This window comes from Solanum tuberosum, unplaced genomic scaffold (assembly GCF_000226075.1).
Source record: "Solanum tuberosum cultivar DM 1-3 516 R44 unplaced genomic scaffold, SolTub_3.0 scf00324, whole genome shotgun sequence".
Classification (NCBI taxonomy): domain Eukaryota; kingdom Viridiplantae; phylum Streptophyta; class Magnoliopsida; order Solanales; family Solanaceae; genus Solanum; species Solanum tuberosum.
Genome location: NW_006239247.1, coordinates 253342 through 280532, shown reverse-complemented (window position 1 = coordinate 280532; position 27191 = coordinate 253342). Strand labels below are relative to the sequence as shown.

Sequence of the window (27191 nt, the reverse complement as noted above, 5' to 3'; positions counted from 1 at the left end):
TATATATATTTATCGACTATCTAATTTAGGCCACGAGATTAATATATCCATTTCAATTTGGATTTCTTGTTTCATGTTTCATATTCTTCAAGGAAACAATGCGTTCAGGAGTTTTCGAAGTTGAGAATTACACTAATGACTTGAAAATGCGTTATTTTAAACCTTTGATCCCCGCTTGCTCTATAGACAATTCTTTAAGATTAAAAAAAATCAGAACTTATTAAATTTAAAATTTTGCTCGAGACAAATAAGATAAAAAATTAAAGATCATTCATATCTAATATAATTCTTGTTACTCACTAATTTGAAAGGTAGGAATTGCACAAGTTATCCGCTTTAAGTATCCATATTTAAAATATAACTACCTTCTAAAATTCTTTAAAATCTAATCAATTTTATATACTTCAGATCGTACTTTAAATTTATTTTTGTAAACTTTGGCTATTCTTAAACAAGAGTCCTAATAATGGTTATTTGTGCAGGTTTCTTTCATTTCTGTTTATGGATCTTTCCAGCCTTGCTTTAATCTTCTGTTTTGACGTAGTATGTTTATTATTAGGGAAAATTATTATTGGGGAAACCATCTTATTAGATATATATCAAAATCATATATACTAATTTTATTTATACTTTCAAATAATCACGTATTTTACCATTAATTAAAAAAATTCTATCATATATTGAGGAAGATATATCGAGATACATGTGTTTTTGTTACTGGAACACTAAAATAGGGAGTGAGGCGAGCGAGATAGTCATGTATCCATATACATGCGAATCACACCAGATACACATTAGATACATGTATTTGTATGTATGTGGTGTGATTCACATGAATATGGGATACCATATATATAGAAGAGTGGGGAGCGAGATGAAAGGGAGGCGAGAGAGATTTATTTTTTATCCCAGATTCATGCGAATCCATTTGGATATAGTGTATCTAGAACAAATTTACCTAATTTTGACACAGTATACATGTATCTAGACGCACCAAAATTTAATAAGACATATATTCATATCGTATATACTAATTCTACTTATACTTTTAAATTATTATGTATCTTACCACTAATTAAAGATTTTCTACCATATATTGAGAAAGATATACCTAGATACATGTATCTTTACTACTGGTAGGGGTGTCTGTGGTTCGGTTTGGATCAGTTATTGATTAAAACCAAAACCAAACCAATCTAGTCGGTTTTTTAAATTTCTAAAACCAAACCAAACGAAAAAAATAACCGTCAGTTTGGTTATTGTCGGTTTGGTTTGGTTTGATTTAGTTTTTCTGGTTTATCCAGTTTGAAAGTAATAGTAATTTTTTTGAGGACTTACGTCGATAGACACAAACATCTAGCACATGAACAATCCACAAAAAAACTATTGTCGGTTCAATTAAGCAATACTAGAGTTATCATTACTTGAACAAAGTGTTTCAATTAAGAGAAAGTAGAGTAGGTAAAGACTAAAATGGATTTAATAGACTTGGACTTAGGATTGTTATAGTTGGGCTAAAGTGTTGGGCTTGAGGAAATTGTAAAGTTAAAGACTTAAGTTAATTAAAATTTGATAAAATATTTATATTTTATTTATGAATAATATATAAATAATTATAAAGTTTATATATCTAATTTATCGATTCGGTTTGGTTATTTTTGCGGTTTTGTTTTAGTAAAACCAAAACCAAACCAAATACTATCGGTTTTCAAAATTTAAAACCAAACCTAACCAAACCCAACCAAATATCAATTTTTTAATCGGTTTGGTTTGGATTGCGGTTCGGTTTGGTTTTTTAACCATAACCATGAACAACCCTAACTACTGGATACACTAAAATAGGGAGAGAGACGAACCAGGTGGGGTGGGAGGCTAGCAAGATAGTCATGTCGCATTGTCGCATTAGATACACATTAGATACATGTATCTATATGTATCTGATGTGATTCACATGTATCTGAAATACTAGATACATAGCAGAGTCGGGAGAGAGATGGGAGGGAGGCGAGTAAGATTAGTTATGTATCCCAGATGCATGCAAATCCACTTAGGTACAGTGTATTTAGAACAAATTGCACTTAATTTTGACTCATATATCCTGAAATATAATTTGATATGATTCGTAATAGTGCAAACTAACATGTGTCTAAATAATTAGTAACTAATCTCATGGGATTTCGGTAATTTTCCTTCCTTTTTTTTGGGCATTTTAGTTCAAAATGTTTTGTGGGTGATCGACCTTACATTTTTATTACTAATTGTTTTTCTTTCCATTGTGATATGTGTGCAACCATAATATATTTTTAGAACAGTGGGTTTATATCTAAAATTTTGTCCATGAACCCTAAATAGAATGTTTATTTGGCATGAGTAGCCTGCAAATTCTCAACTAAAAATACCATTCTATAGGTGAGCCTTTTTTTTTTACGAGAAGTATATCAATTCTAAATCACAAAATTGAGGTACATCATGCCAATTTCCCTACAATTGGTAGCATAAAGCCAAAGCTTAATAAGATTTTATAAATATTCTGATTAAAATTCATGTATTTTTCTGAAATTCACTATTTAACTCTTTTTATGCATAGGTATAAATTAATATTTTTAAGGATTAATTTATTCAAACATTTTTAATAGATAAACAAATAATTGATTCATAAAAATTAAGTATGGGAAGAAAGAAAATAAGAACCAACGACATAGGTGTTACATACTAATTAATGAGAAATAAGAACTTAACCTAATCTACTCACTCATTTGAACAATTCACGCTAAAATCTAAAAAAATGAAACCTCTTATTGAGATAGTAAGAAAAAATTGAAAATTGTATAGAATTTAATATTATTTCCAAGTCCTTGTATTATAAAAATATATATTTGTATATGGTGCAGTGAATAGAGTTATTATTCCATTAACTAGAGGTCTCAAATTTGAGTCATGGGTATGAGAAATCCCTTGGTAGCCCGAGTGGGGCGCAATGCGGCATGAATCCAAATTAGTCTAACTCCAGATCGATTAGTTGAATTTCAATGCGGATATTGGTCGTCTCAATCATAAGGCCACTAAAGCAATCGCTTGAGGCCCCGACTTCTTTATGCGCCTCCACTTTCTCTCAAAGATGTATATATATTGGTAAAAAAAATATCTCATGTATTAATGAATTTGAAAAAAAAAAATTGGATAAAGAATATAATGATTTTCTTACCTCATTTAATATATGGATCATATTTGTGTGACTGTCTATATGGTTGCTTAATTTATATTCTAACGATTATTATGAATCAACATTATTATTCTAATACATTTACTTTTCTTATTTTTTTTCTGACCATATTTATAATCTTAAAAGGAGTACTCATTTACTCAAAAAAGGGAAAATCATATTAAAGGAAAAGTTATCTTTGTTTGATGGAAGACATTTAAATTTTTGATTATAAATTTGACTCTATAAGAAATTATACTTAATAGATTTCTTTCTTTTTTAGTCATTGAATGAATTTCAATAAATTACTTCTACGGCTAATTACCAACCTTGAAATAATAAAGTACTTTAATTTAAAAGATAAAAAATAAAATAAAAATTATAATGATGTTTAGCAGCTTTTAAGAAAAAAATTAAGGGTCCGTTCTTGGATAGTTTTCACTTTTAATTTTGAAAAACCGTTTAAACATAAAAAGAAATACTATTTTGTATTATATACTATATAATATAATATCAATTTAAATATAATTAAATGAAATTGGAATCTTGAAACATTTTGTATAAATTAACTAGAGTAGACTAAAAAAAAAAGAAAACTAGAGTAGGCATTGAAGTATTCAACAAGTTCATGATCCGCTACGATATAATAACAAGAGTTGGAGGAGCTATTATGATTATACCACTTAAATAAACCAATTTTTGATTATTTCTTGGGTTTTTTTTTTAATTACTCGATAGTTATTAACCCAATTTGAATTTGCATTCTTTATTAGAAGGGAAACATACTCTACCATCGAGTTTTCTATTCATCACAATTCACAAGACTCGAACTTAATATTTCTTGAGATGTATGATATTCAAGTTTGTCAAAACAATATTATTTTGAGAATCAAATATTTTATTTTCTTATATAGTTTTCTATGACACAAGAGTTGAACGAAAAAGGAAATGACATTATTTTTAGTCTTTCTTGTGTGAATCCAAATGACTTAAAAAGTGAGGATTTTTAGTACTTATATTTTCTTATATTCCACGATTGTACAGAAAATAATTGCTTTCTAAGCTAGAATTATGGACTTTTTTTTTATAGCTTAGTGTTTGTGGTAATTCTCCAAGTATAATAGTGATAGGAAATCATGAATGATTGAATTAAATCATAATTGGGTCAAAAATTGCATGTGTGATTAAGAAGAAATGCAATTTTGTGAAAAAAGGCAAAATATTTGGAAAGAGACATAATTAGGCCTTATGCATCTTTAAATATACAATATTTTCAATGAAGTGACAGAAAGTAATAAGAAAGTGATTGAACTTATATAATTACTTTGATGGGTCAAAAATGGAATCCAACCTTACTAGATCTGAACATGATACGGTAGATATTGAATTACCATATCAAAATTGGAACTTTTGATACGATGAGTACTACTTAAAGTTACATATTTAGCCAATGATCAAAATATTACATTTGCTAGTTAAATATATATAAATATATATTATTATATATTACAAATATATATGTTTTTGAGGAAAATTGGATTACATGGGCTTTCATACTGAACTACCTAAAGTTACATATTTGGCCGACGATCAAAATATTATATTCGCTAGTTAAATATATATATAAAAACATATTATTATATTCAGTTTGTTAGTAGTTGAGTTATAGTAGGAGTTAGTGCTATCTTATTTTTAAGTTAGTAAAACTCTATTATAAAAGAGTTAAATTGTTGTAATATACATATGAAAATTTGAGTATTGAATACCGTCCAAGTTTGTTTTCTCTCCAAATTTTAGTTTTCATCAACAATTTCTCTCTCGTTCAACAAGCCGTGAGTTCTTCTTTAAAATTTTCTTGAATTTCCTTAATGAAAATCCTAACTGTGCTCGTGATGTACATGTGTGTATGCTGGTTACTTGAATTAATTTGATTCACTTATCAATCATATATATAAATTTTCCATACCAAACCATGGTTGGTTTTCTTATTTTGTGATTTTTTGACTTATTAGGTGATGACACTTGATTTTTTCACAAGGTTGGGTTCACTACTTGAAACAATATGTAAAGCTAGTAATGTTGATGATGCGGATCATACTTTTGAACGTTTGCCTGATTGTCTCGTGATTGATATTCTTAGTAGACTTCCATCACATTCTTTTCTTAGATGTCGATGGGTTTGTAGGCATTGGAGAGCCTTATTAGTCTCATCACAAGACTCTTTTACCAATATACATCATCTATCTAGACATACTAGACCTATGTTTCTCATACGTGATGATTTTGCCAAGCATGATTTCGCGAAGCATGGACAGGATCTTTTTGTTTATGATGAAAATGAAAACAAGAAGATTAAGAAGAAGAAGAAGGTTTCGTTTGAGAAACTTCATCTCAAACCTGAGCTTATGATTAATAAGAACTCGAAAGAAGAACCTAATCTTTTATATTCTTGTGAAGGAGTTCTTATGTTTGCTTCCTCGAGGTGGAAATCTACTTATTCTATTGTCAACCCTATAACACAAGAAGAATTAACACTACGATGTACACTTCATCCAAATTTCGTATGTGCTCTGTATTTTTGTCCCTACACAAGACAATTCAGAATTCTTTTTGCAGAAGTACAAGGAACTTCTTGTCAGTATTTCGTACATATTTTAAAGACGTGGAAGTGTAAGGAAATTCATTCATCAACCTCTTACAACTTTTTGCCAAAAAATGGCAATCCTGCAGTTGTTAATGGAGCATTGCATTGGATAACGTTTCACGATTTAAAAAGAAAAAAAATTGCTCCTTGTGAAAACGGAATTATGGTTTTCAGAATGGATAAAGAAGAGTTGTTTACTATGCCTCATCCTGTAAGTAATCAGAATGTTTGTAACTCAAAACAAGCGCATTTAGCTATGACACTTATGGTGAAGGATGATCGTTTGTGTTTCTGTAACATGCTTATCCCCTGGTATATCGTGGATATGTGGCTGTTGGAGGACTATGAGACCCGTTCATGGATCAAAAGGTACAAGATTAATCTCTTGAATGAGAAGATTTTCCCTTTTGGTAAGCGTCTCAGTGGAATTAGAATCAGGTCTGCGTGGGATCTAAAGTTTTTGTACATCCAAGAAGGTGAACTTTTGATTCACTTGTATGATGATTACGAGTTATATCTTTATAATTTAGATCGTAGAACAGTGAAGAAACTTGAATTGCCGCGAGGAAAAATGTTGTCCTATACTGATTGTAAGCTTTATCATAAGAGTTTTCTGGCAATAGTCTAAGTTTAGTGTTTTTCCTACAACTTTATTTAGATTATGCTTTGTGGTAATGTAAGGTTTTCAGTTTGAATCTAATAAATGTGTTCCTTCTCTAACAACTTAAATATTTTGATGAGGTGGTTACATAAATTGTTTTGGTAATGCCTCGTGTGTTGAGGAAGGGTCCATCGACCCACTTGCTGGATTACACTAGGTATATCATTGTTATTGTCACACACTTTAACATAACCCCTACGAGGCATCCTATATAAATCCATGCATTCGAATCAGACTTTTACAACCAAAGAGTACTCTGTTAATTCAATATTATTGCATTTATCCTAAACTTCGCCAAGCCTATTCACTCATTTGTTTTAAATATTTGAAGTTTTTAGTTTTGAGAATGTGCTGCTAGTATTAGTATTCTAATAAAATATAGTACTTTAATTTCAAAAATTGAAAGTAGTACTTTGATTTAACAAAAGCTCTTTACGTTTTAACCCCCAAGTTTTTTTTTTTCCAGTTTTAATCTCCGAGTGTTTTTTTCCAGTTTTAACCCCCCAAGTTTAAACTATATTGGTTGTGTTCTTTATTAATATTTAGGTTTGTTTTGTTATTTAAAAATATATCAATTTAATTATACAATCTTGTAATTACACCATGTAATGACAACTCTCACCTCTTCTGAATTGAAAGTTATAAGTATTTTCTCCTCAATTACATGGTAATTTTTCAAACATAGAATATAAATGATTCTTTCCGTTGTTACAAAGTGAGACTACTAGCAAATTAAGCAATTAAAGAATAAGTGAAATAAAGTGATTAAAAGCAAGGAGGAAGTTCAATAGTGTAAAAGGAATAATGAGTTGAGAAGTGGATTACGAGTGCATTCTTGATGTACGGGTGAAGTTGCTGTGGATGCAAGGAAGTGTTTAATTATATTTATAAGTAGATTTATTTATTATTTAAGTAGTTTTATTTATTATTCTAGAATAGGTTTTATGTTTCACAAGGACTATGTTAAGTTATAGACTATAGTTATTAATTTGGAATAGGATTTAGGTCTCTTACGTTCATAAGAATTAGACTTCCTATTAAGGTAATAAGTGGGTTTTTGATGAATAAATCAGTAAGTCATTTTTCAACAAAAAGCAAAAGATTAGAATTCTCTCTTCTATTGAACTCTAAAGTTTCAGTCTCCCTTTGAAAAGCTGAAGAGATCAGAGTTCTCTCTTTTAATGAACTCTAAGGTTTCATTCAGCCTCCCTTTAACGAGCTGATTTATATTCAACCACCCTTTAACAAGCTGATTTATATATCGCCCGGTCCTTCCCTAAAGATGAAGTATACCAGATGTGTAAACTGAAAAGATAACTGAATGACATTTGAACCCCAAGCGATTTCAAAACAAACTAGAAGATATCGTAAAAAAGGAACAATTGCTAAGTTTCTCTATAATGAAGTCCTGGAATTCATATGAACTTAGCTAAAGTCATTTGTTTTCAATATATGATAATTACAACAAGTATTTATGTCGTAGGATTAGGCAGAATTCTTGGCTTTGGCTTCACTTCAGCTTCATTTACACTGCAGACAAATATGGCATCCAGCTCATGACTGCAACGGTAAAACCATAGTTAAATCTTCATGGCAAAGTGAAATATGAGTTAAGAGAATTACAAAATAAAATGAGTCCATTTTTTCACTCTTCATATGTATAACTTGATGCTATAGCCAAGAGTCTACGCCTTTTTTTCCCTCTTCATATGTATAACTTGATGCTACAGCCAAGAGTCTACCATCTCTCCTAAATGGCAATGCTGCAATCCTTGAAGGAAATTTAGGGTACTGCAGGTGTTCCAGTAAAAACAATCAAGCATATCAGTCAGTTAGATATAGAGTGATAGAGATCAAAGGCACGTCCTGATACAAGTTGTTACCATCCCAGACATTAACATAACTATCACAACCGCTAGTGGCGCAAGTACCATAGCTGTTGTTCACATGGAAAGGGTTGTTATCAAAGAGCATTTAAAAAGTCAACAACATGAAATCAAAAGCATATGTAACACAATGAAACATATCAATGAACCAACCAAACAAACACATTAAATCTGGTTGGTGTTGTTTAGAAAAACTTTCAAAACCTTTCAATTTTCTCCTCCCACTAAAAATGGAAAATATGTATTGTGTACTTATGTTAGTCTCCTTTACTCGTTTTCCACAAAGCAATACGTAATTTGAGTGCCAGTTTGTCTCGCTATTAACAGGGAAAACCTTGTCCAATTCTATCCAGATCAGTTATATTTTAGCTATATGCTAGTTTGTGGTTCTAGCACAAGGTGTTCACTTACCCGCTCTTCTTATTTCAATTTGTTACTGCAATTCCTTTTGCTTTCTTGAAGCTTACCATTGTGAGAATAAATTGTTTCTCTTTTTTCCCCTTACAGAGAAGACAATAAGAAAATTGCTAGGCACTCAAACTTTTGCCAAATAGCAAAACAAAATATTTTAATTAGAAATTGTGTGGAAATGGAAAAAAGAGAAGTTCTTGTGTTAACTAGAGAGCACAGTTATTTAGTTTCCACCTTCCACTTCTATTACATAAATACAAAAACAGCGGTAGGAAGGACAAAAGATCCAAGAAAAAATCGATAAATAAGTTAAATGCAAGATAATCAAAATTACCAGGAAAGAAACATCAGAAGTTTCAATGGCACCACATGAGAGGAGTTCTTGAAGTCTTTCAGGAGTAGATATAAGAAACTCGGGCTCACAGTTCTTAAGGCTGTCAACAAAAAGTGTAATCATATAAAAACAGGGAAGATCGTGAATTTCTTTCTTCAAAGAAAACAGAAGGCTGGAAAGTACACAAGTAAAAAACTCAGCATGTGAAAGCAAATGGGAATAAAAGGTCGTCCAAGGAAGCAAAGCTGTAAGCAGTCGTTACTAATTGCAACCAGAGCCAACACAATAAGGAAAAGAAACTTAGAAGCCAAGGTAAGTTACTTTTACAGATCAAACAAACACCACTAAGCCAATAAAATACATGGCCAGTTCAAGCAAGTAGAAACACACAGCCACATGTAAAGTCACACAACCAGAAAATACATGGCCAGTTCAAGCAAGTAGAAACACACAGCCACATGTAAAGTCACACAACCAGAAGATGGTGCAATGAGGCTAATGGCACATGCATGCAGTTATTTATCGACAATAATGTGAGAAATATAAGGGAAGAATATTATGAATTGTTGTTGTGTCTACATTATTACATTGAGACCCTATTTATAGACACTACAATACAATCCTTTACCAAGTAGGATAATTGTATAAACCTATTCCTATTCTAATAGGATTGTATAAACCTATTCTTATTCTATTAGAATTGTATAAACCTATTCATGTTCTAACACTCCCCCTCAAGCTAGTGCATATAATTCATGTATCTAGCTTGTTACAAATGTAATTAACACGAGGACTGATGAGGGGCTTGGTGAGATATCTACAAGTTGCTCAGTCGACTTCACAAAATTGACGGTCAAATCTCAATGTGCTCGTCTTTTCTCATTAAATACTAGATTTGATGCATAATGTCAGTCAATCTCAATGTGCTTAATCTTTTCATGAAATACTGAATTTTATGCATAATGTTGATAAAACACAGAGTGATAAAATTACAGTGTTCAACTTCCCAAACCAAACCTGCAAGGACTGCTTCAGACCATAGAGCGACTTACATAATCGACATACAAGGCTACTAAACTCCCCCTGAGAAACAAAGTGCCCAAAATCTAGTATAAAGTATATGGATCATGTTGGAATAAATAGATGAGTCGATTTTAAACAAGAAAGTCACCAAAAAGTTGGTCTCATATGCCTAAGTATTATATTTGATGGCTGAAAGTGGTCACAATCTAAGAAATAAAATTATATGGGTAGGGTCAGAATGATGACACGGCCCTACTGAGAAAGAGAATTATATGAGTAAGATCGGAATGATGGCACGACCCTACTAAAAAATAAAAAATAGATGGGTAGGGTCAGAATGATGACACAACCCTATTGAAAAAGAGAAATTATATAGGTAGGGTCGGAATGATGGCACAACCCTATGCAAATCAGATTTGAGTCACCGGAAAGACGAATGGAACTATGCAAATCAAATCTAAGGAGTCACCAAAAAGACACACGGTGCTATGCAACTCAGATATGAGAAAGTAGTTCGGAAAAATCCACGGTACTACGCAAATTAAATATGAAAAGTAGTCAGGAGAGATGCACAATGCTACACAAATCAGATATGCAATAAAAGGTAGTAACCGAAAGAGTGGCATGATGCTACACAAATCAAATATGAAAAAAATAGTCACCGAAAAGATCGCACGGTGCTACAAAATTTAACTATGAAAAAGTAGTCACCATGGCACGGTGCTACACAAATCAAATATGAAAAAGTAGTCATCAGAAAGATGGCACGGTGCTACACAAATTAGATATAGAAAGTAGTCACCGGAATGATGGCGCAGTGCTACACAAACTGAGTATGAAAAAGTAGTCACCGAAAAGATAGCACAGTGCTACACAAATACCGACGGATATGAGGATGACACAAAACAGTCCTAGAAAGTCATCGAAATTAATGCACGATGACCTGGCTGACTGAGTTTTCTTCCCTGAATATGGGGTTCATGCATATATTATTGATGTCACTTTTGTTAACATAATTATTGGTCAGACGGGCGGCATATATGGGTAATAGATACTCGATGACAGCGAAAGCTCTTTGATTTTCTACCAAGATCGTAGAGGCACTGATGCCATGTGAGAAATATAAGGGAAGAATATTATGAATTGTTGTTGTGTCTACATTATTACATTGAGACCCTATTTATAGACACTACAATACAATCCTTTACCAAGTAGGATATTATTTACTATTCCTATTTCTATTCCTATTCCTATAGGATTGTATAAATCTATTCAGGATTGTATAAACCTATTCCTATTCTATTAGAATTGTATAAACCTATTCATGTTCTAACAAATAATAATGACAACATCTTATTATTAACAGAACAAAACAAATGCCAAACAGGGGAAAGTTACCACTAAGTCAGGGTTCTGAAAAAATCATTTACAACTTTCAAGCAATAGACAAATAAATCAACCTTGAGAAGCTAATTTCAAAACACACTAAAAGATGTCGTAAAAAAGGAACAATTGCTAAGTTTCTCTATAATTTCCGACCAAGAGAATGAAGTCCTGGAATTTAATTGGTGGCATATGAAGTAGCTACAGTCTTTTGTTTTCAATATATGATAATAACAAGCTCACCACCAGAAAGGATAGATGAGGAGCTTCTAGTTATTATGTCATCGGTATAGGCAGAATTTTTGGCTTTGGCTTTACTTCAACTTCATTTACACTGCAGACAAATATGGCATCCAGCTCATGACTGCAATGGTAAACCATAGTTATATCTTCATGGCAAAGTGAAATATGGAGTAAGGAGAATTACAAAATAAAATGAGTCCATTCCGACGCCTATTTTCCCCTCTTCATATGTATAACTTGATGCTACAGCCAAGGGTCTACCATCTCTGCTAAATGGCAATGCTGCAATCCTTGAAGGAAATTTAGGGTACTGCAGGTGGTCCAGTAAAAACAATCAGCATAACAGTCAGTTAGATACAAAGTGATAGAAATCAAAGGCATGTCCTGATACAAGTTGTAACCATCCCAGACATTAACTGATTAACATAACCATCACAACCACGAACCGCAAAAGTACCATAGCTGTCGTTCACATGGTAAGGGTTGTTATCCAAGAGCATTTAAAAAGTCAACAACATGAAATCTAAAGCACATGTACCACATTGAACATATCAATGAACCAAACAAACAAACTCAAAATTTATTTTCACAAAACAGGAAGGCACCAATTTTGGAATTAGCAACTAGAGCATGAAATGTTAGTAGAAACATAGCTAAAGTACTTCAACAGAAATCCAAGACATGGATTAATTGAACATAAATGTCAGAATTGAAGGCAAGTTAGGGTTCAGATGAGATGTATCATAGGAAACATCAGAGATTGTGCAGTTTTGGGTTTGCCGAGAAAACCACTTATCTTTAAGAAATTTGATCCATCAGAGAAAGTATACAACTATATATGTACTGCTCCACTTCCTGCGCTGGTTTGAGGAATTGTTTCATAATATCTTGAAAAAGCACTTAGCTAAATGTGAAATAGGAATAAATAAAATTGAGGTGAAGTTAGAACTCACATCAGGTGAAAAACAATCACATTTACAGGGTAGACGACATCCCTTCCTTCAGATTTTCGTTGACATTTAAATGCATATCTGCGCAGTTAGTCAATACGAGATGCCAAACAGACAAATGATCTATCTGGCACACTGAAATCACCTCAAATCCTCCAGGTTTTGGTAAAAGGTAACTGTAAAAACTAATATATAACATGGTTCACCATTCTTATTTCCAAATTCAGGAGGAATAGATGTTTGTCTTGCCATTCAACCATTGAAATTCATATCTTAGATGAAAAAAACTATCCAGCAAGAAGTTAACGAGACATCAATAGTCTTTTCAAAATCATATACATCAATTTTATCTTCAACGGATTTAAGCTAAATACACTGGCAGTGTAGTTTAACTTGTGGTTGCAAGTTAGTTACCATTATCGCTTACGTAATTACCTTATAAGCTTGATTATATAGATATCTTTTACACTAACTATGCACAAAACTTGAACTACTCTTCAACAATTTATTCTGTTCGACAATGGAGACAAAAAAGTGTCAATTTCTAAAATTAACACCTACTGTTTTATTTTCTTCAATTTTAGTTTTTAAGGTCGTGTCAAGCAGAATATGCAAATTTTATTGTTGGAAAGTGCCAAGAAAAGCCAAGAAAACAAAAATAGAAGTCTCTTGAGAGGAACTACACAATATCGATAAAGATTGTTAGAAAATTTACATATTTCTTCGACTGACCAGCCTCGGAGAAATCAAAATATTCCATTGCAACCTGACCTTCAATTGAACTTAGAACACAGCCTGCAAATTCCATGTATAATGAGATCAGCTAAGCAATGCATAAAGGAAATCAGAAAATTGATGAAAGCACAAGTCCTAATCCAAACCTAATGATGGGTTGAAGCTCTAACATTCTATTTCCATAAGTAAAATTTACTTTGCACCTAAAATTTACAACAAAAGTGCCATTAGATATGTTCCAAATATTCAATAATATTCATCATGAAAGACTTCAGAGAATATTTGTGTGTCATTAAGTTTTTGCATACAAATAGTGATGTAAATGTGGCTTTTATGGTGAATTCCAAATTTACGATGGATGACTCTTTAATTATTGAATCAAATTAGCTCATTTACAGAAACTACCGGATATTACAAAACTGCAAGTATAGATGGGTGATTTATAGTTCAAACCTAACAGAACTGTACTCATAAATTTATTTGGACTACTGAGACTCCAGGAGGATATATATTTGATACAACTAGTAGTTGTTTTGAGTCAAATATCCTAAAAAATGGACCCCAATATGGTGTCAATCATTAGAGTGAACAGAAACTAGCTGAAAGATAGTGAGAAGCAGAAACCTTGCAACCAAAAGTCCAATATTGAGTCATTAAATTAAGCTCTAGAACAGTAGAATGAAGCAGCAAATTGAGATAAGAAATAAACCTGTTACATTGGGATAGCACCGCACACATCTAGTTTCATACTTCAAGGAAGATTCCCTCTGTTGTTCAGATTGAGAAACGAGACATGTTTCGCAAGTCATAGACATTCACATGTCATCCAACAATTGCTACTGCTAAACAGTTCCAACAAGGGAGCTGGTTGTGTATAAGTTCCAACACGAGTATGTTCCTGACAACTTGCACCTCTAGGATCCCAGCATTTCAAGGTTTCATCCCAGCTACTAGTTATCACTTGTCTTATTCCATTCAAGAAAATCACATAATTGTACTGGAGCCAACTTTCAAAACATACCGACTCTAAGCTGAAATAATAGAATGCCATTGTTGAGATTTCTAATCAACATATCATAGAGCTCACATAATCATCAACGACTAAAATACATAGGTTGGACCAATTTTGAAGAGGAAAATCAACGACTAACAATATTTTGAAGAGTTTGGTGATCCATTTACAAAAGGAAAGAAAAAAAAAGATAGGTGAACATGCACCTTCTTTAACCAGCCATGCTAAAATTGAGTTGGGACTGAAGTGATTGAATTTCCGATGCAGAAACTTCTATAAAGACACCAATATGTTTCACATACAATCCTCTTTTGGAATGTTTAACCTTGGCTTTCAGTTGAAACTCAACCAGCCAAAAATAAAATCAGAGTAAATAATTGCTAAAGTAATTACAAAAAAGTAAATAACGTATCACTATCATTTTTGGTAGCTTTACAATGGGGAACATATTAAACAGAATCAGAAATATAAGAATTGAATAGTGAAAAGATGCAATGTTCACCAAAACCAATTTAAAAGTTGAAATGCATAAGAATATTTTTTATCTGCTAGTAGTGTTCTTCGAATCTCCTTATATTTCAAATGAATATACCACTAGCTCATATCTTAGAGCAGAAAGAAACAATTTAGGCAGTCAATCACAAATTGTTAATGCCATAAATATCTACACTGACCAGTTGCATATGAGTATTCAACACAGCAAACAAGTGCATCATGTCTCCCAATATATCCTCTCTTCCGTAGTTGAACACAAGCCTAGAGCAGGGGGAAACATTTTCCAGCGAGAAAGTTATTATAACTGAGGTCAATGTTCAAACAATAACATACTATGCATCAATCAGAAATAACAATATGACATGGATGGTTATGATGACTATTTCTCAACCAAATCACTGAAACTGAATAAGTGTGTGTTCATTATCTAATTTCCCACATTATCGCAATTTCCCCAAATTGTGACCAGATCCTAGAGAAAAGCAATAGCATAAGCATTCACTAATTCACCTAATCAGGATGATTCAACTATGCACTGTATCCAATTAACACACGGTAAAATAGAAAACACCAACATCATAACTACCTTTTAACAGACCTCAGTGAATCGTCGTGAAAGCAACAATCGAGCACAGGACCTTCGTACATGAACACTCCTCTCAGGAACGAACCAACTAACAAAATGCAAATCAATTAAACATCACAAGCTAAAGCAAATGAACTCAGGGATATAGAAATTCAGAAGAGTGACTAACCTTTTCCCAAAAGGTGATCGGTCACTGTGGTTGGATATCCCGTCCTTGGCTGGGATTTCGAGATTTTGAGCTGTCCTCCGGCAGACTGCTGCACCGCCGTCATGATTTCGCCGTGTTGAAGTGTAAAAGAGTTGAACAAATGCATTGATGCGCACTGAAGATGTATTAGTGTGCATCATATATTATGGTGTGGATCACACACTTGATTGTATAACTAGGCAAAGTTAGTTACAGTTAGTTCCAAACAGTTAGCATTTTGAGTCTGTTAGATTAGATCACAGCATTAACAACATGTTGTATATAATGTACATCTCAGATTGAGAAATAATCAATGAAGCTAAATGTTCTTCTTGCTTAATCTGTGTTGCTTTGTGTGTACTTAACTCGAGTTGAGTTTTGGCTATGGATTCTTCCTAGATTCCATAAGCTTCACATGGTATCAGAGCATAGATCTAAGATTTCTGTTATGGCATAAAGATCTGGATTGATTTCCAGCTTCAATTCGTGAGTTCGAAAAACTTTTTTCTGCGTTATTCAAATTTCATGGGTTCCACTGGAGTTCCAACAGGAGATCTCTCAGGGTCATCAATGGCATCCACGATCATTGATCATCTTCATCCTCTGTATTTGCATCCGTCTGATGCACCAGGTTCACTCAATGTGGGTATCATGCTTACTGGAACTGATAACTATACTCTGTGGAGCAAAGCTATGCAATTAGCTCTGCTTGGAAAGAACAAAATAGGTTTTATCAATGGAACAGTAAAGCGTGATCAGTTTTCAGGGAATTTAGCTCAATTGTGGGATCGTTGCAATGCCATTATTGTTTCATGGATTTTGTGTAATGTGAGTAAAGATTTACACAATGAAGTTCTTTTCTGTTCAGATACACAGTTGATTTGGGCAGATCTCAAGGAGAGGTTCAATAAATTTAACAGTTTTCGTGTGTTTCAACTGCATAAAGAGATTTTCACACTCGTTCAAGGTGTGTCTTCTATATCTGTATATCACTCAAGGCTTAAGGACCTCTGGGATGAATATGATAGTATTATGCCACCACCTGTTTGTAATTGTCCTAAATCTAGAGAGTTTTTTGAACACCTACAATACTAGCGGATGATGCAGTTTCTTATGGGACTCAATGATAGTTATAGTCAGGCTCGCAGTCAGATTTTATTGATGCATCAAATTCCTAGCATCAATCAGGTTTATGCCATGATAAATCAAGATGAAAGTCAGAAACTAGTTGCGAATTCAAGCAGGTCATTGACTGAAAACTTGATTCCTACTGCAATGAATACTTCGAGACCAGGTGTTACTAATTCTAGGAGCAAGAAGTCCTACAATCCTAATGCTTTTTGTGATTATTGTCACATGAAGGGTCATATGAGAAGTGATTGTCACAAGCTGTTGAAATGTGATTTTTGTCACAAAACTGGTCACCTGAAGCTTAATTGTTTCAGACTTATTGGATATCCCCCTGATTTCAAAGGCAAGAGAGATGCAGTTGTTGCTGGGAATTCAATCTATGAAGCTCCACCTGGTTCTTATCAAACTCCACATGTTTCCTATCATAATAATCAACTGCATCACATGACCTCTTCTCATCAAGCTGTGAGGTCTGGATTGTTGCCCATGCCCATGATAACACCAGAACAATATCAAAAGCTTCTTCAAATGCTAGATCAAACAACAATTGGAGATGCAAATGATGTTGCCAACATGACAGGTAATTCTCTCCTATCTAAGGACACTTCTTTACAATGAATAGTCGATACAGGTGCTTCCTATCATATGATAAATGATGCTAAGCATTTACACTGTGAATGATTGATAGAAAATGCAGGTCATGTTCAGTTGCCCACAGGTGACTCTGCAAAGGTATCTCACATTGGAGATTGTCATGTAGGAGGAGGTGATTTTCTTCGAAAAGTTTTATGTGTCCCAACATTCAAATTCAACCTTATGTCAGTTTCACGAGTGACTAAAGATTTGAATTGTTGTGTCACTTTCTTTCCTCATTACTGTGTTTTTCAGGATCTCTCATCTGGGAATGTGAGGGTGACTGGTAAGGAAAGAGATGGTCTATACATACTGAGTACACAAGCAGCAGATGAGACTTCTGTACCTCAGAGATGCTTGACAACAACACAGGGTGCTAATGATAAAGCCATTGTTTGGCATCAGTGACTATGTCATGTACCTATGAGTGTACTTAGGAAGATTCCTAATTTTCATAAGTTTGGTAGTAAGTTTACTTTACATAACTGTGAGGTCTGTCCTCTTGCTAGACAGACCAGGCTGCCTTTTCTTCACAGTACTAGTAGATCCACAAGTAGTTTTCAATTGATTCACTTGGTTGAAACTTTTGATGGTATGAGATATTTTCTTACTATTGTTAATGACTATTCGAGGTGGACATGGACTTTTTTAATGAGACTCAAATCAGATGTTATTAGTCTGTTAAAACATTTTTTACTGAAGTTGACACTCAGTTTGGTACAAAAATTCAGAAAGTAAGATCAGATAATGGATCTGAATTCTTCAACTCCAATTGTAATGAACTTTTCAAGTTGCATGGTGTTATACATGAGAGTTCTTGTCCATATACACCTCAGCAAAATGGTGTAGTGGAAAGAAAACATAGGCACATCTTAGAGACAGCAAGGGCTACAAATTTCAGGCTGGTTTCCCAGATAGGTTTTGGGGTTTGTGTATTCAAGCTGCTGTTTACATTCTGAATCGAATACCCTCTACTGTCCTCAATGATGCATCACTTTTTGAGAAACTGTAGAACAAGCCTCCTTCTCTTGATCATCTAAAAGTCATAGGTTATTTGTGTTTTGCTACTGATCTCACTAAGCAAGACAAGTTTGGTCCTAGGGCTCTAAGGTCTGTTTTAGTGGGCTATGGATCCACTCAAAAGGGGTACAAGTTGTACAACTTGGACATCAAGACTTTCTTTGTCAATAGAGATGTGGTTTTCTTAGAGTCTGTGTTTCCCTTCAAAACCTGTCATACTACTTCACAAAATCCAGTTCCCATTTTAGACTTGTTCAACAATGATAATCTGATCACTGTGGTACCACCTCTCATGCCCAATGTACCACCTACTTGTTCAGACAATACTCTCTCACAACAAAATTTTCCCTCACCATTGCTTTTTGATCATGTTGATCTTTTACCTCCACTACGAAGGTCTGCTAGGAGTTCCAAACCTCCAATCTGGCATAATCACTACCTTACTAAGAATGGGACTAGCAGGTGTTTCTACTCCATAGCTTCAGTACTGGATTACACTGGCTTATCTGAGAAATATCAAAATTTTGTTTCCAAATTCTCAGTTGAAACTGAGCCTGCTACTTATGCTGAAGCTGCTCAGGATGTTAGATGGGTGGAAGCAATGTAGAGTGAAATAAAAGCCTTAGAAGATAATAAGACTTGGGAACTGGTAGACTTGCCAAAGAACAAGAAGGCCATTGGTTGTAGATGGGTTTACAAAGTTAAGTATAATACTGATGGTGGTGTGGAAAGGTTCAAGGCAAGATTGGTTGCTAAGGGATATAATCAGAAGGAGGGCTTTGATTATCAAGAGACCTTCTCACCAGTGGTCAAAATGGCTACAGTAAGGTTTGTTATTTCTATTGCAGCTGCTAGTCATTGGCACATCCATCAAATGGATGTTTACAATGCTTTCTTACAAAGAGATCTTTATGAAGAGGTGTATATGACCCTGCCTGAAGGTTTCAGTAGGGAGTCTGGAAACAATCAAGCATGCAGATTATTAAAATCACTTTATGGGCTAAAACAAGCTTCAAGACAGTGGAACATCAAGCTTACAAATACCTTGGTTGAATCAGGGTTCCATCAAAGTACAAGAGATTACTCTTTGTTTACAAAAAGGAAGAAAGACATGATAATGATATTACTTATCTATGTAGATGATCTATTATTGACAGGGAATGATTTTGCCATGATTCAACATACTAAGGAGGTTTTACAACATGCTTTTAAGATCAAGGATTTAGGAGAACTCAGATATTTCTTTGGTTTGGAATTTGCTAGGAGTGATGCTGGAATTTTAATACACCAGAGGAAGTATACCTTAGAACTCATATCAGACATGGGGTTAGCAGGTGCTAAACCAGTTTCAACTCCAATGGAATTGAATCAAAAGCTTACTACAGTGGAATTTGATAACAACATACCACCTACACATCCTGATGAAGTGTTGAAGGATCCTACTAGCTATCAAAGGTTAATTGGGAGGTTGTTGTACCTCACCATCACCAGACCAGATCTATCATTTGTTGTGCAATGTTTAAGCTAATTTATGCATTCTCTAAAGGCTTCACATATGGAGGCTGCACTCAGATTAGTGAGATATTTGAAGTCAGCACCAGGTCTATGTATTCTGATGTCATCTGTAGGGGGAAATGAGCTGCAAGTGTTTTGTGATGTAGATTGGGGTGCATGCATTAATAGTAGAAGATCAATCACAGGGTACCTGATACAATATGGAGGTTCACCTATATCTTGGAAGTCTAAGAAACATGTGATAGTGTCTAGAAGCTCAGCAGAAGCATAATATAGAGCCATGGCTTCTACAACTGCTGAAATAGTTTGGATTTTTGGTTTATTTGAAGAACTTGGAGTCAAGATTAATCTTCCTATACCATTATATTCAGACAGCACTTCTGCATTGCAGATAGCAGCTAATCCAGTCTTCCATGAGAGGACAAAGCACATATTGCCAGTTTGTGAGGGAAAAGATCCAAGAAGGGCTGATTGTCACAGCCTATTTGCCTTCATTTGAACAACCTGCTGATGTTTTCACTAAGGCTCTTAGAAGAGATCCTCATACATAACTTGTGTCCAAGCTAGGAATGAAGAACATCTTCATAGCTCCTAGCTTGATGGAGGGTGTAAAAGAGTTGAACAAATGCATTGATGTGCACTGAAGATGTATTAGTGTGCATCATACATTATGGTGTGGATCACACACTTGATTGTATAGCTAGGCAAAGTTAGTTACAATAAGTTATTACAGTTAGTTCAAAATAGTTAGCATTTTGAGTCTGTTAGATTAGATCACAACATTAACAACATGTTGTATATAATGTACATCTCAGATTGAGAAATAATCAATGAAGTTAAATGTTCTTCTTGCTTAATCTGTGTTGCTTTGTGTGTACTTAACTCGAGTTGAGTTTTGACTATGGATTCTTCCCAGATTCCATAAGCTTCACATGAAGTGATAGAGTGGAGGGAGAAAGAGAGGGAGAGGGATTTTGAAACTTGCAAGTGGCAAGCTAAGCTAAACATATTGTCATATCAGGAAAAAGGACAATTACAGGGTCCAGTCGAAATTTTTTAGGACAATTAAGTGTATTGCACATATTATCTTGTGTGAATCGTGCAAAGACAATAGAATAATAATGGGCAAACTACATAAATCCCACTAGTTTAGGTCCTAATTACTAAGTATGCGTTTGGTCATGCGATACCATATCGTAGAATTAACATTTGGAATGCGATTTCACGCTGATTTCATATCATGAGATAGAATACTATACTCTCTAAAAAACCATGATATGAGAATTTCATATCATGATTTGAGATTTTTTAAATACAAAAGTTGATCCACAAGTTTATGTTTTGTTAAAAAAAAAACCACATTATATCTACTAAACATTTATTTCATATGTAAATGAAATTAATAGTATACATCATTACTTTTAAAAATTTATTATTCTTATCAACATAAAATTTGTTATTACTTTAAATTTGATGAATATAAATGATAAAGTGGGAATTTATTTGATGAATATAAATAAGAACGGAGGGAGTGATACTTTTTTAGTTTTTCATAATAAGAAAAACTTCTCTTTCGGCTACATATGAAAGTGTTTAAAGTAATTTATTATGAAAAAGGAAAAAATTGGTGATGTATGTTTGATAATCGTTACTTCCAATATGTTTGATTTTAGCACGAAATTAATACACTGAAAATGTGTAATTGCACACAAGTGAAGCAAAACATGAACCATTATGATATTGATACACAAGTGAAAATTGTCATAGGTTGTACATTGTTACATAATTATTTGTGAGAATACCAAAGGAGTATTGAAATATTTATGGTCTATGAAAATATAGTTGTGAATGATATTGACCAACAAATGACTCAAAGTAACGATGTTAGTTGATCTTCTCGGTCATATGATCAAAAAATGCAAGTTCAACGTGAGGAGATTGTCTGTACTATGTGGAGAATTATATTAAAGACTAGTACACTACAATTTATGTTCAATTTTTTATTGAATTAAAGTTTGATCAATTAAAGTTAGATGAAACAGTTACTTAAGTGGAGAACAAATAGCTTTGTGATAATTTTTATGCGATTTTATAAATTTTTGCTTATTTGATAAGATTGAATAAATAACTGGGGCTATTTTAATAGTTTACAACTTATGAGATTCTTATGTTTATGAGAAAATATACAATAAAAAGTACCATATCGCACGTCCAAACAAAACATCAATTTCATCTCATGATTTCTTATTATGATATTATATCATGATTCCATATCACGATTCCATATCGCATGGCCAAACTGGCCCTAAGACTCCCGTTAGTTTCAAATATTACTTTCTCTACCATATTTCGTGCTTAGGATACATAAGTCTGAATCCGCGAGATACATGCATCTGTCGAATTTTAAAATCGAGATACATATTTTATTTATTTAAATTAATTGGTTGTAACAAATTTCCTTAATTAGAGGAGTAATTGAGGATTTTCACAATACATGAACAATTAATTCTGAAAATTTAAATTAATTAAATCTCTTAATATAAGGCGGAAATCAAGGTGTGTATCTATGTTTAATTAATTTCATTTAAATTAATAAATCAATTAATATTATTAATAAAAGACAAAACATGTATATCTGGATCATGTAATTTGATTAGTTTCATTTTATTACTCTTAGATACATGAGTATCATAGAAGTATCTAGTATTAATTTCATGTCTATCTATATAATAATCTAATATTAATTTCATGTATCTGTTTATATGATCTAATATTATTTCATGTATCTTTTATATGTATAATTTCATGTATCTGTTTATATGATCTAATATTATTTCATGTATCTTTTATATGTATAATTTCATGTATCTGTTTATATGATCTAATATTATTTCATGTATCTTTTATATGTATAATTTCATGTATCAAGTATCAATTTTCATACGTTATATCCAAAAACATATATATCAGATAAATACGAAAATAGTTAGATATATTGTAATAACATAACAAATATATATGATAATATTAAGATACATGATAGAAGACCAGATAGTACATATGATAAGACTCGGATACATAACAGAACAAATTGTGTCAAATACATGCGTAAATTTCCAAAAATACGTAAATCTTCAATATATTCATTAGATACATACACAGTTAATAGGACACACTGATAAAAACTAGAGACATATAATCGTATCTCAATAATGTATTAGATACATCAATAATGTGTCAGATACATGCGTAAATCTCCGCTTTATTGAAATTTTTACGTTCGTGGCTGGTCAAGACATCTTACTGCGGCAGTATTTGCTTCACCCTTTGATTCGGTGTTTCTCATTGCGCCTAGATCCAACGGGAGAAGTGACACGAAGTTTCTTGGTTGATCCATAGTATACAAGGTATGCAATCAGTACCATCGTCAATGTCGAATTTGATAAATTTGTTGGACTTGTAATCTTTACTTACAATGACACAACAAGAGGTGTCTCCCCTTGCGAGAAAAAATGGTGGATTCATGGGGGTTGATTTGAGAGTGAGAAAATCAAAGGCTAAAAATTTGATGTGTGTGTTGACAAGCTGTAGAATATCCGTTTTAATGGAGTGTTTCTTCTCAATAAAGTTCGAATGATCAGAGGAAGAGGAAGAGGAAGAGGAAGAGGAAGAGGAAGAGTTAGAGTTTTACCCTAACTCATACTCTCTCAAAGAAAAATATATGTTTTTAATTAAAACCTAATTTTAGAGTTTAAATGTAAAGATAATTAATCAATCTTAGTTTTAAGGGAAGTGTGTATTTATTGTATCTTCAATAATATATGGTATAAAATATTAAAAATGGTAATACATGTAACTATTTGAAAGTAGAGATAAAATTAATATATATGATAGTAATGTATGTCTTATAAAGTAGTTTATCCAATAATAATATCATTAAATAAAACTCAAATCATATTCCTTCGGAAGTACAAAAGTTTCACATTAAAATATGTTTTCTAAAGCATCAATTCACTACTTAAACAATAACTTATCTGTACCAATTAGAGGTGTATGCAATTACATTACTGACATTAAAAAGATAATTATTGAGAGAACCAAAAAAAAATATAGTATCTCAAAGTGTAAAGTAATGTTTCGGAGAGTTTGGAATCCTTGCAACTTCTTTTTTTCAACTAAAATGACAAGATAATTTACCCATGTTAAATTTCATACCAAGCAAGGGCATGCATCATTCTTTCAATTTTCTTTTTGTATGAAGTCATGTGGACACAGATCATAACGTTACTGAAATAAACAAGTTGGGCAATTAAGGAGCATAAAATATTATTATTAGATAAAATCAAAGAAGTTAGCAAGTCATAATATTATGCGATTAAAATAGCATACTCCTCTTCTTCAAATCAGAAACATAAAACATCTTAATAATAATCAAACCTAAGCAACTAAATGCTAAATTAAAATAAAACAAAATAAAGATAGAGATAGCAACCTAAATGTTGAATAGAAAGTCCATGATGTGAGATAATGTATATTTTTCATTTGTTCATGCTCTTAGCATTCAGAGGCGTATCCAGGATCTCAAGAACATGGGGGCACCATTATCTTCAAAATAGGCAATTAATTCAATTATATAAATTTTACGGTGAGAACAAGTTGACGAGCAAGTAGGTAGTAGCAATCTTTATATAGTAATATATTAGCAAAAAACATCATTCACTTACAATTGTCCTCGACGAGTTTTCATATTTTGAAAACGGTCAATAATGGCATCATTACTTACATTTTTAAATATACTACGCTCTATATAGCAAACTAAACAACCATTCAAAAGATCTTCATCCATCCTATTACGCAAATCATTCTTTATGTACTTCATTGATGAGAATGCTCTTTCCACGCTTGCGGTAGCAACAGGAATAATCAAAGTTAGCTTCACAAGTAGATACACAAGTGACCAAGTTTGATCTAGTTTTGTCTCTATCATCACTTTTGCAAGATCCTTGATTCCCTTCAAGTTGAGAAACTTGCTATCACACTTTTGAGCATAGACAATAAAATCATCAAGTTGAAAATTGAGTTCCCGAAGCTCTTTATCACCAAACTCACTTGGGTAGTACTCGGCTAGTTTCATTATCCTATCCTTGTGAAAATTAGCAAATGAATCAACCGGACTCAAACTAGCCATACCGAGGAGCAAGTCACTAGTCACCACATCAAAACGATTATTGAGTTCTTGAAGTGCCAAATCAATGACGGCATAAAATACTTCCACACGAAAGTGATGCAAATATGAAATATTGGACCTCTTACGCTTCGACTTCCCATTAGAGTAGTCTTCATTCATTTTGGGAATTGAAATTCCATGTTTACCACAAAATAAGCTAACCTCATCCATCATAGAGTCCCATTCATCCTCTCTCATCATTTGCAATCGTTTCTTTGAAAGGTCAAGCAATCCCATAGCATTAACGATATCTTGATCTTTCTTTTGTAAAACTTTATTCAACTCATTCGTCAATAGCAACACCTTAAACATCAAGTGCAACATAAAGACAAATTCAAATTCATGAATCTTGCTCAAAAGATTTTCCGCCGCAAATCTATCAAGATGATATGGACAATCACGTTTCATATCCTTAAGCACATTAACAATTGAAGAAAAAAGAATCAGGAAATTGTCCAAGGTTTTAAAATGAGACCCCCAACAAGTATCACCCGGTCGTTGGAGGCCACGTTCTTGATTCAAGCCTTGCCCTGTATGAACTTCTCCAAATTTAAGCAACTCTTCCAACTTATCTTCTTGATGTTGTCGAAGTGAATCTCTGCGTTTAAATGAAGCTCCAATAGTATTCAAAATATTAGTGAGAACATAAAAAAAATTATCCACATCCGAATTCTTTTTGGAAAGACCTACAAGTGCCAATTGCAATTGGTGAGCAAAACAGTGAATAGAATATGCAGATGACGTATCTTGTAAAATCAAAGACTTGAGACCATTTATTTCCCCTTGCATATTACTAGCCCCATCATAACCTTGACCACGTATTTTGGATGTACATAATGAGTGATCCAAAAGCAAAGAATAAATTGCCTTTTTTAATGATTGAGAAGATGTATCATTTACGTGGACAATACCCAAGAATCGCTCTATCACCATTCCACTTTTGTTGACATATCTCAAAATTAGAGCCATTTGCTCCTTATGAGAAACATCCTTTGATTCATCAACTAATATTCCAAAATAATCACCGTCCAAGTCTTCAATGATAGCCTTAGTTGTTTCTTTAGCACAAGCCTCCACAATATCTTTTTGAATTGTCGGACAAATCATCATATCATTTTGTGGAGCATTACCTAATATTACTCTTCCCACATCAAAACTTCTATCCCCATACCATTTCAAAAGTTCAAGAAAAGCACCCTTATATTCGGAACCTTCACTTTCATCATGTCCACGAAATGGAAATCCCGATGTCAAGAGAAATCTTGCTACATCAATTGAGGCATTTAAACGCATCCGATAATCACTTCTTGCCTTTTCACTTTGCTTGTCAAAAGAAGATTGGATCGATTGCCGTTGGTTTTTCAAATCTTGCATCCTATTGAAACATTTATGATGGATACTATTTACCTTACCAACATGTTTTTTGAATCTTTCTAAAGCTTTGTTCCAACACCTAAAACCATCTCTTGTAAATGAATCTCCGGCATTTCCACGACTTTCAAGTTCATTCTTGAACAAAAAACAACACAAACAAAATGTTGTGTCTGCTTTAATGCTATATTCCAACCATTGAGATCTTCTCTTAAACCAAGTTGGTCGAAATTGACGCATTTTATCTCCAAACTTAGTTTTAGGGAAGATATGATCAACAGGTTGACATGGCTTTTTTTTAATGTACCGCATCTCGAATATTAGGACCATAAGATGAAATAGGCATTCGATCTTTGGGATCTGCTTCCAGAGATTTAAAATCAAGTATATTATCCATATTTGAAAGTGGAAAAGAATTTGTATGTCTTTGAACTTCCGGAGCAACTTGTGAACTCACAAATGGTTGATTAGAGCTAGAACTTGGTTGGCCATCTTTTGGCTTTGGTAACTTGATGAGAAACTTATCCATTTATGATTTGATG

At 33.1% G+C, this 27191-nt stretch overlaps 1 protein-coding gene and 1 pseudogene across 1 annotated transcript; both read right to left on the bottom strand.

Annotated features, from left to right (window-relative positions):
• Nucleotides 1–8158: 8158 nt before the first annotated feature.
• Nucleotides 8159–15837, bottom strand: LOC102592854 (mitotic checkpoint protein BUB3.1-like; annotated as a pseudogene).
• An 8854-nt stretch (nt 15838–24691) lies between these two features.
• LOC107063237 (zinc finger MYM-type protein 1-like) lies at nt 24692–26889 on the bottom strand. Its single transcript, XM_015314849.1, has 2 exons — nt 24835–26889; nt 24692–24733 (listed from the first exon to the last, which is right to left on the bottom strand). The coding sequence occupies exons 1-2, from the start codon at nt 26887–26889 to the stop codon at nt 24692–24694; spliced, it is 2097 nt and encodes a 698-aa protein (XP_015170335.1).
• Between the last annotated feature and the right edge of the window lie 302 nt (nt 26890–27191).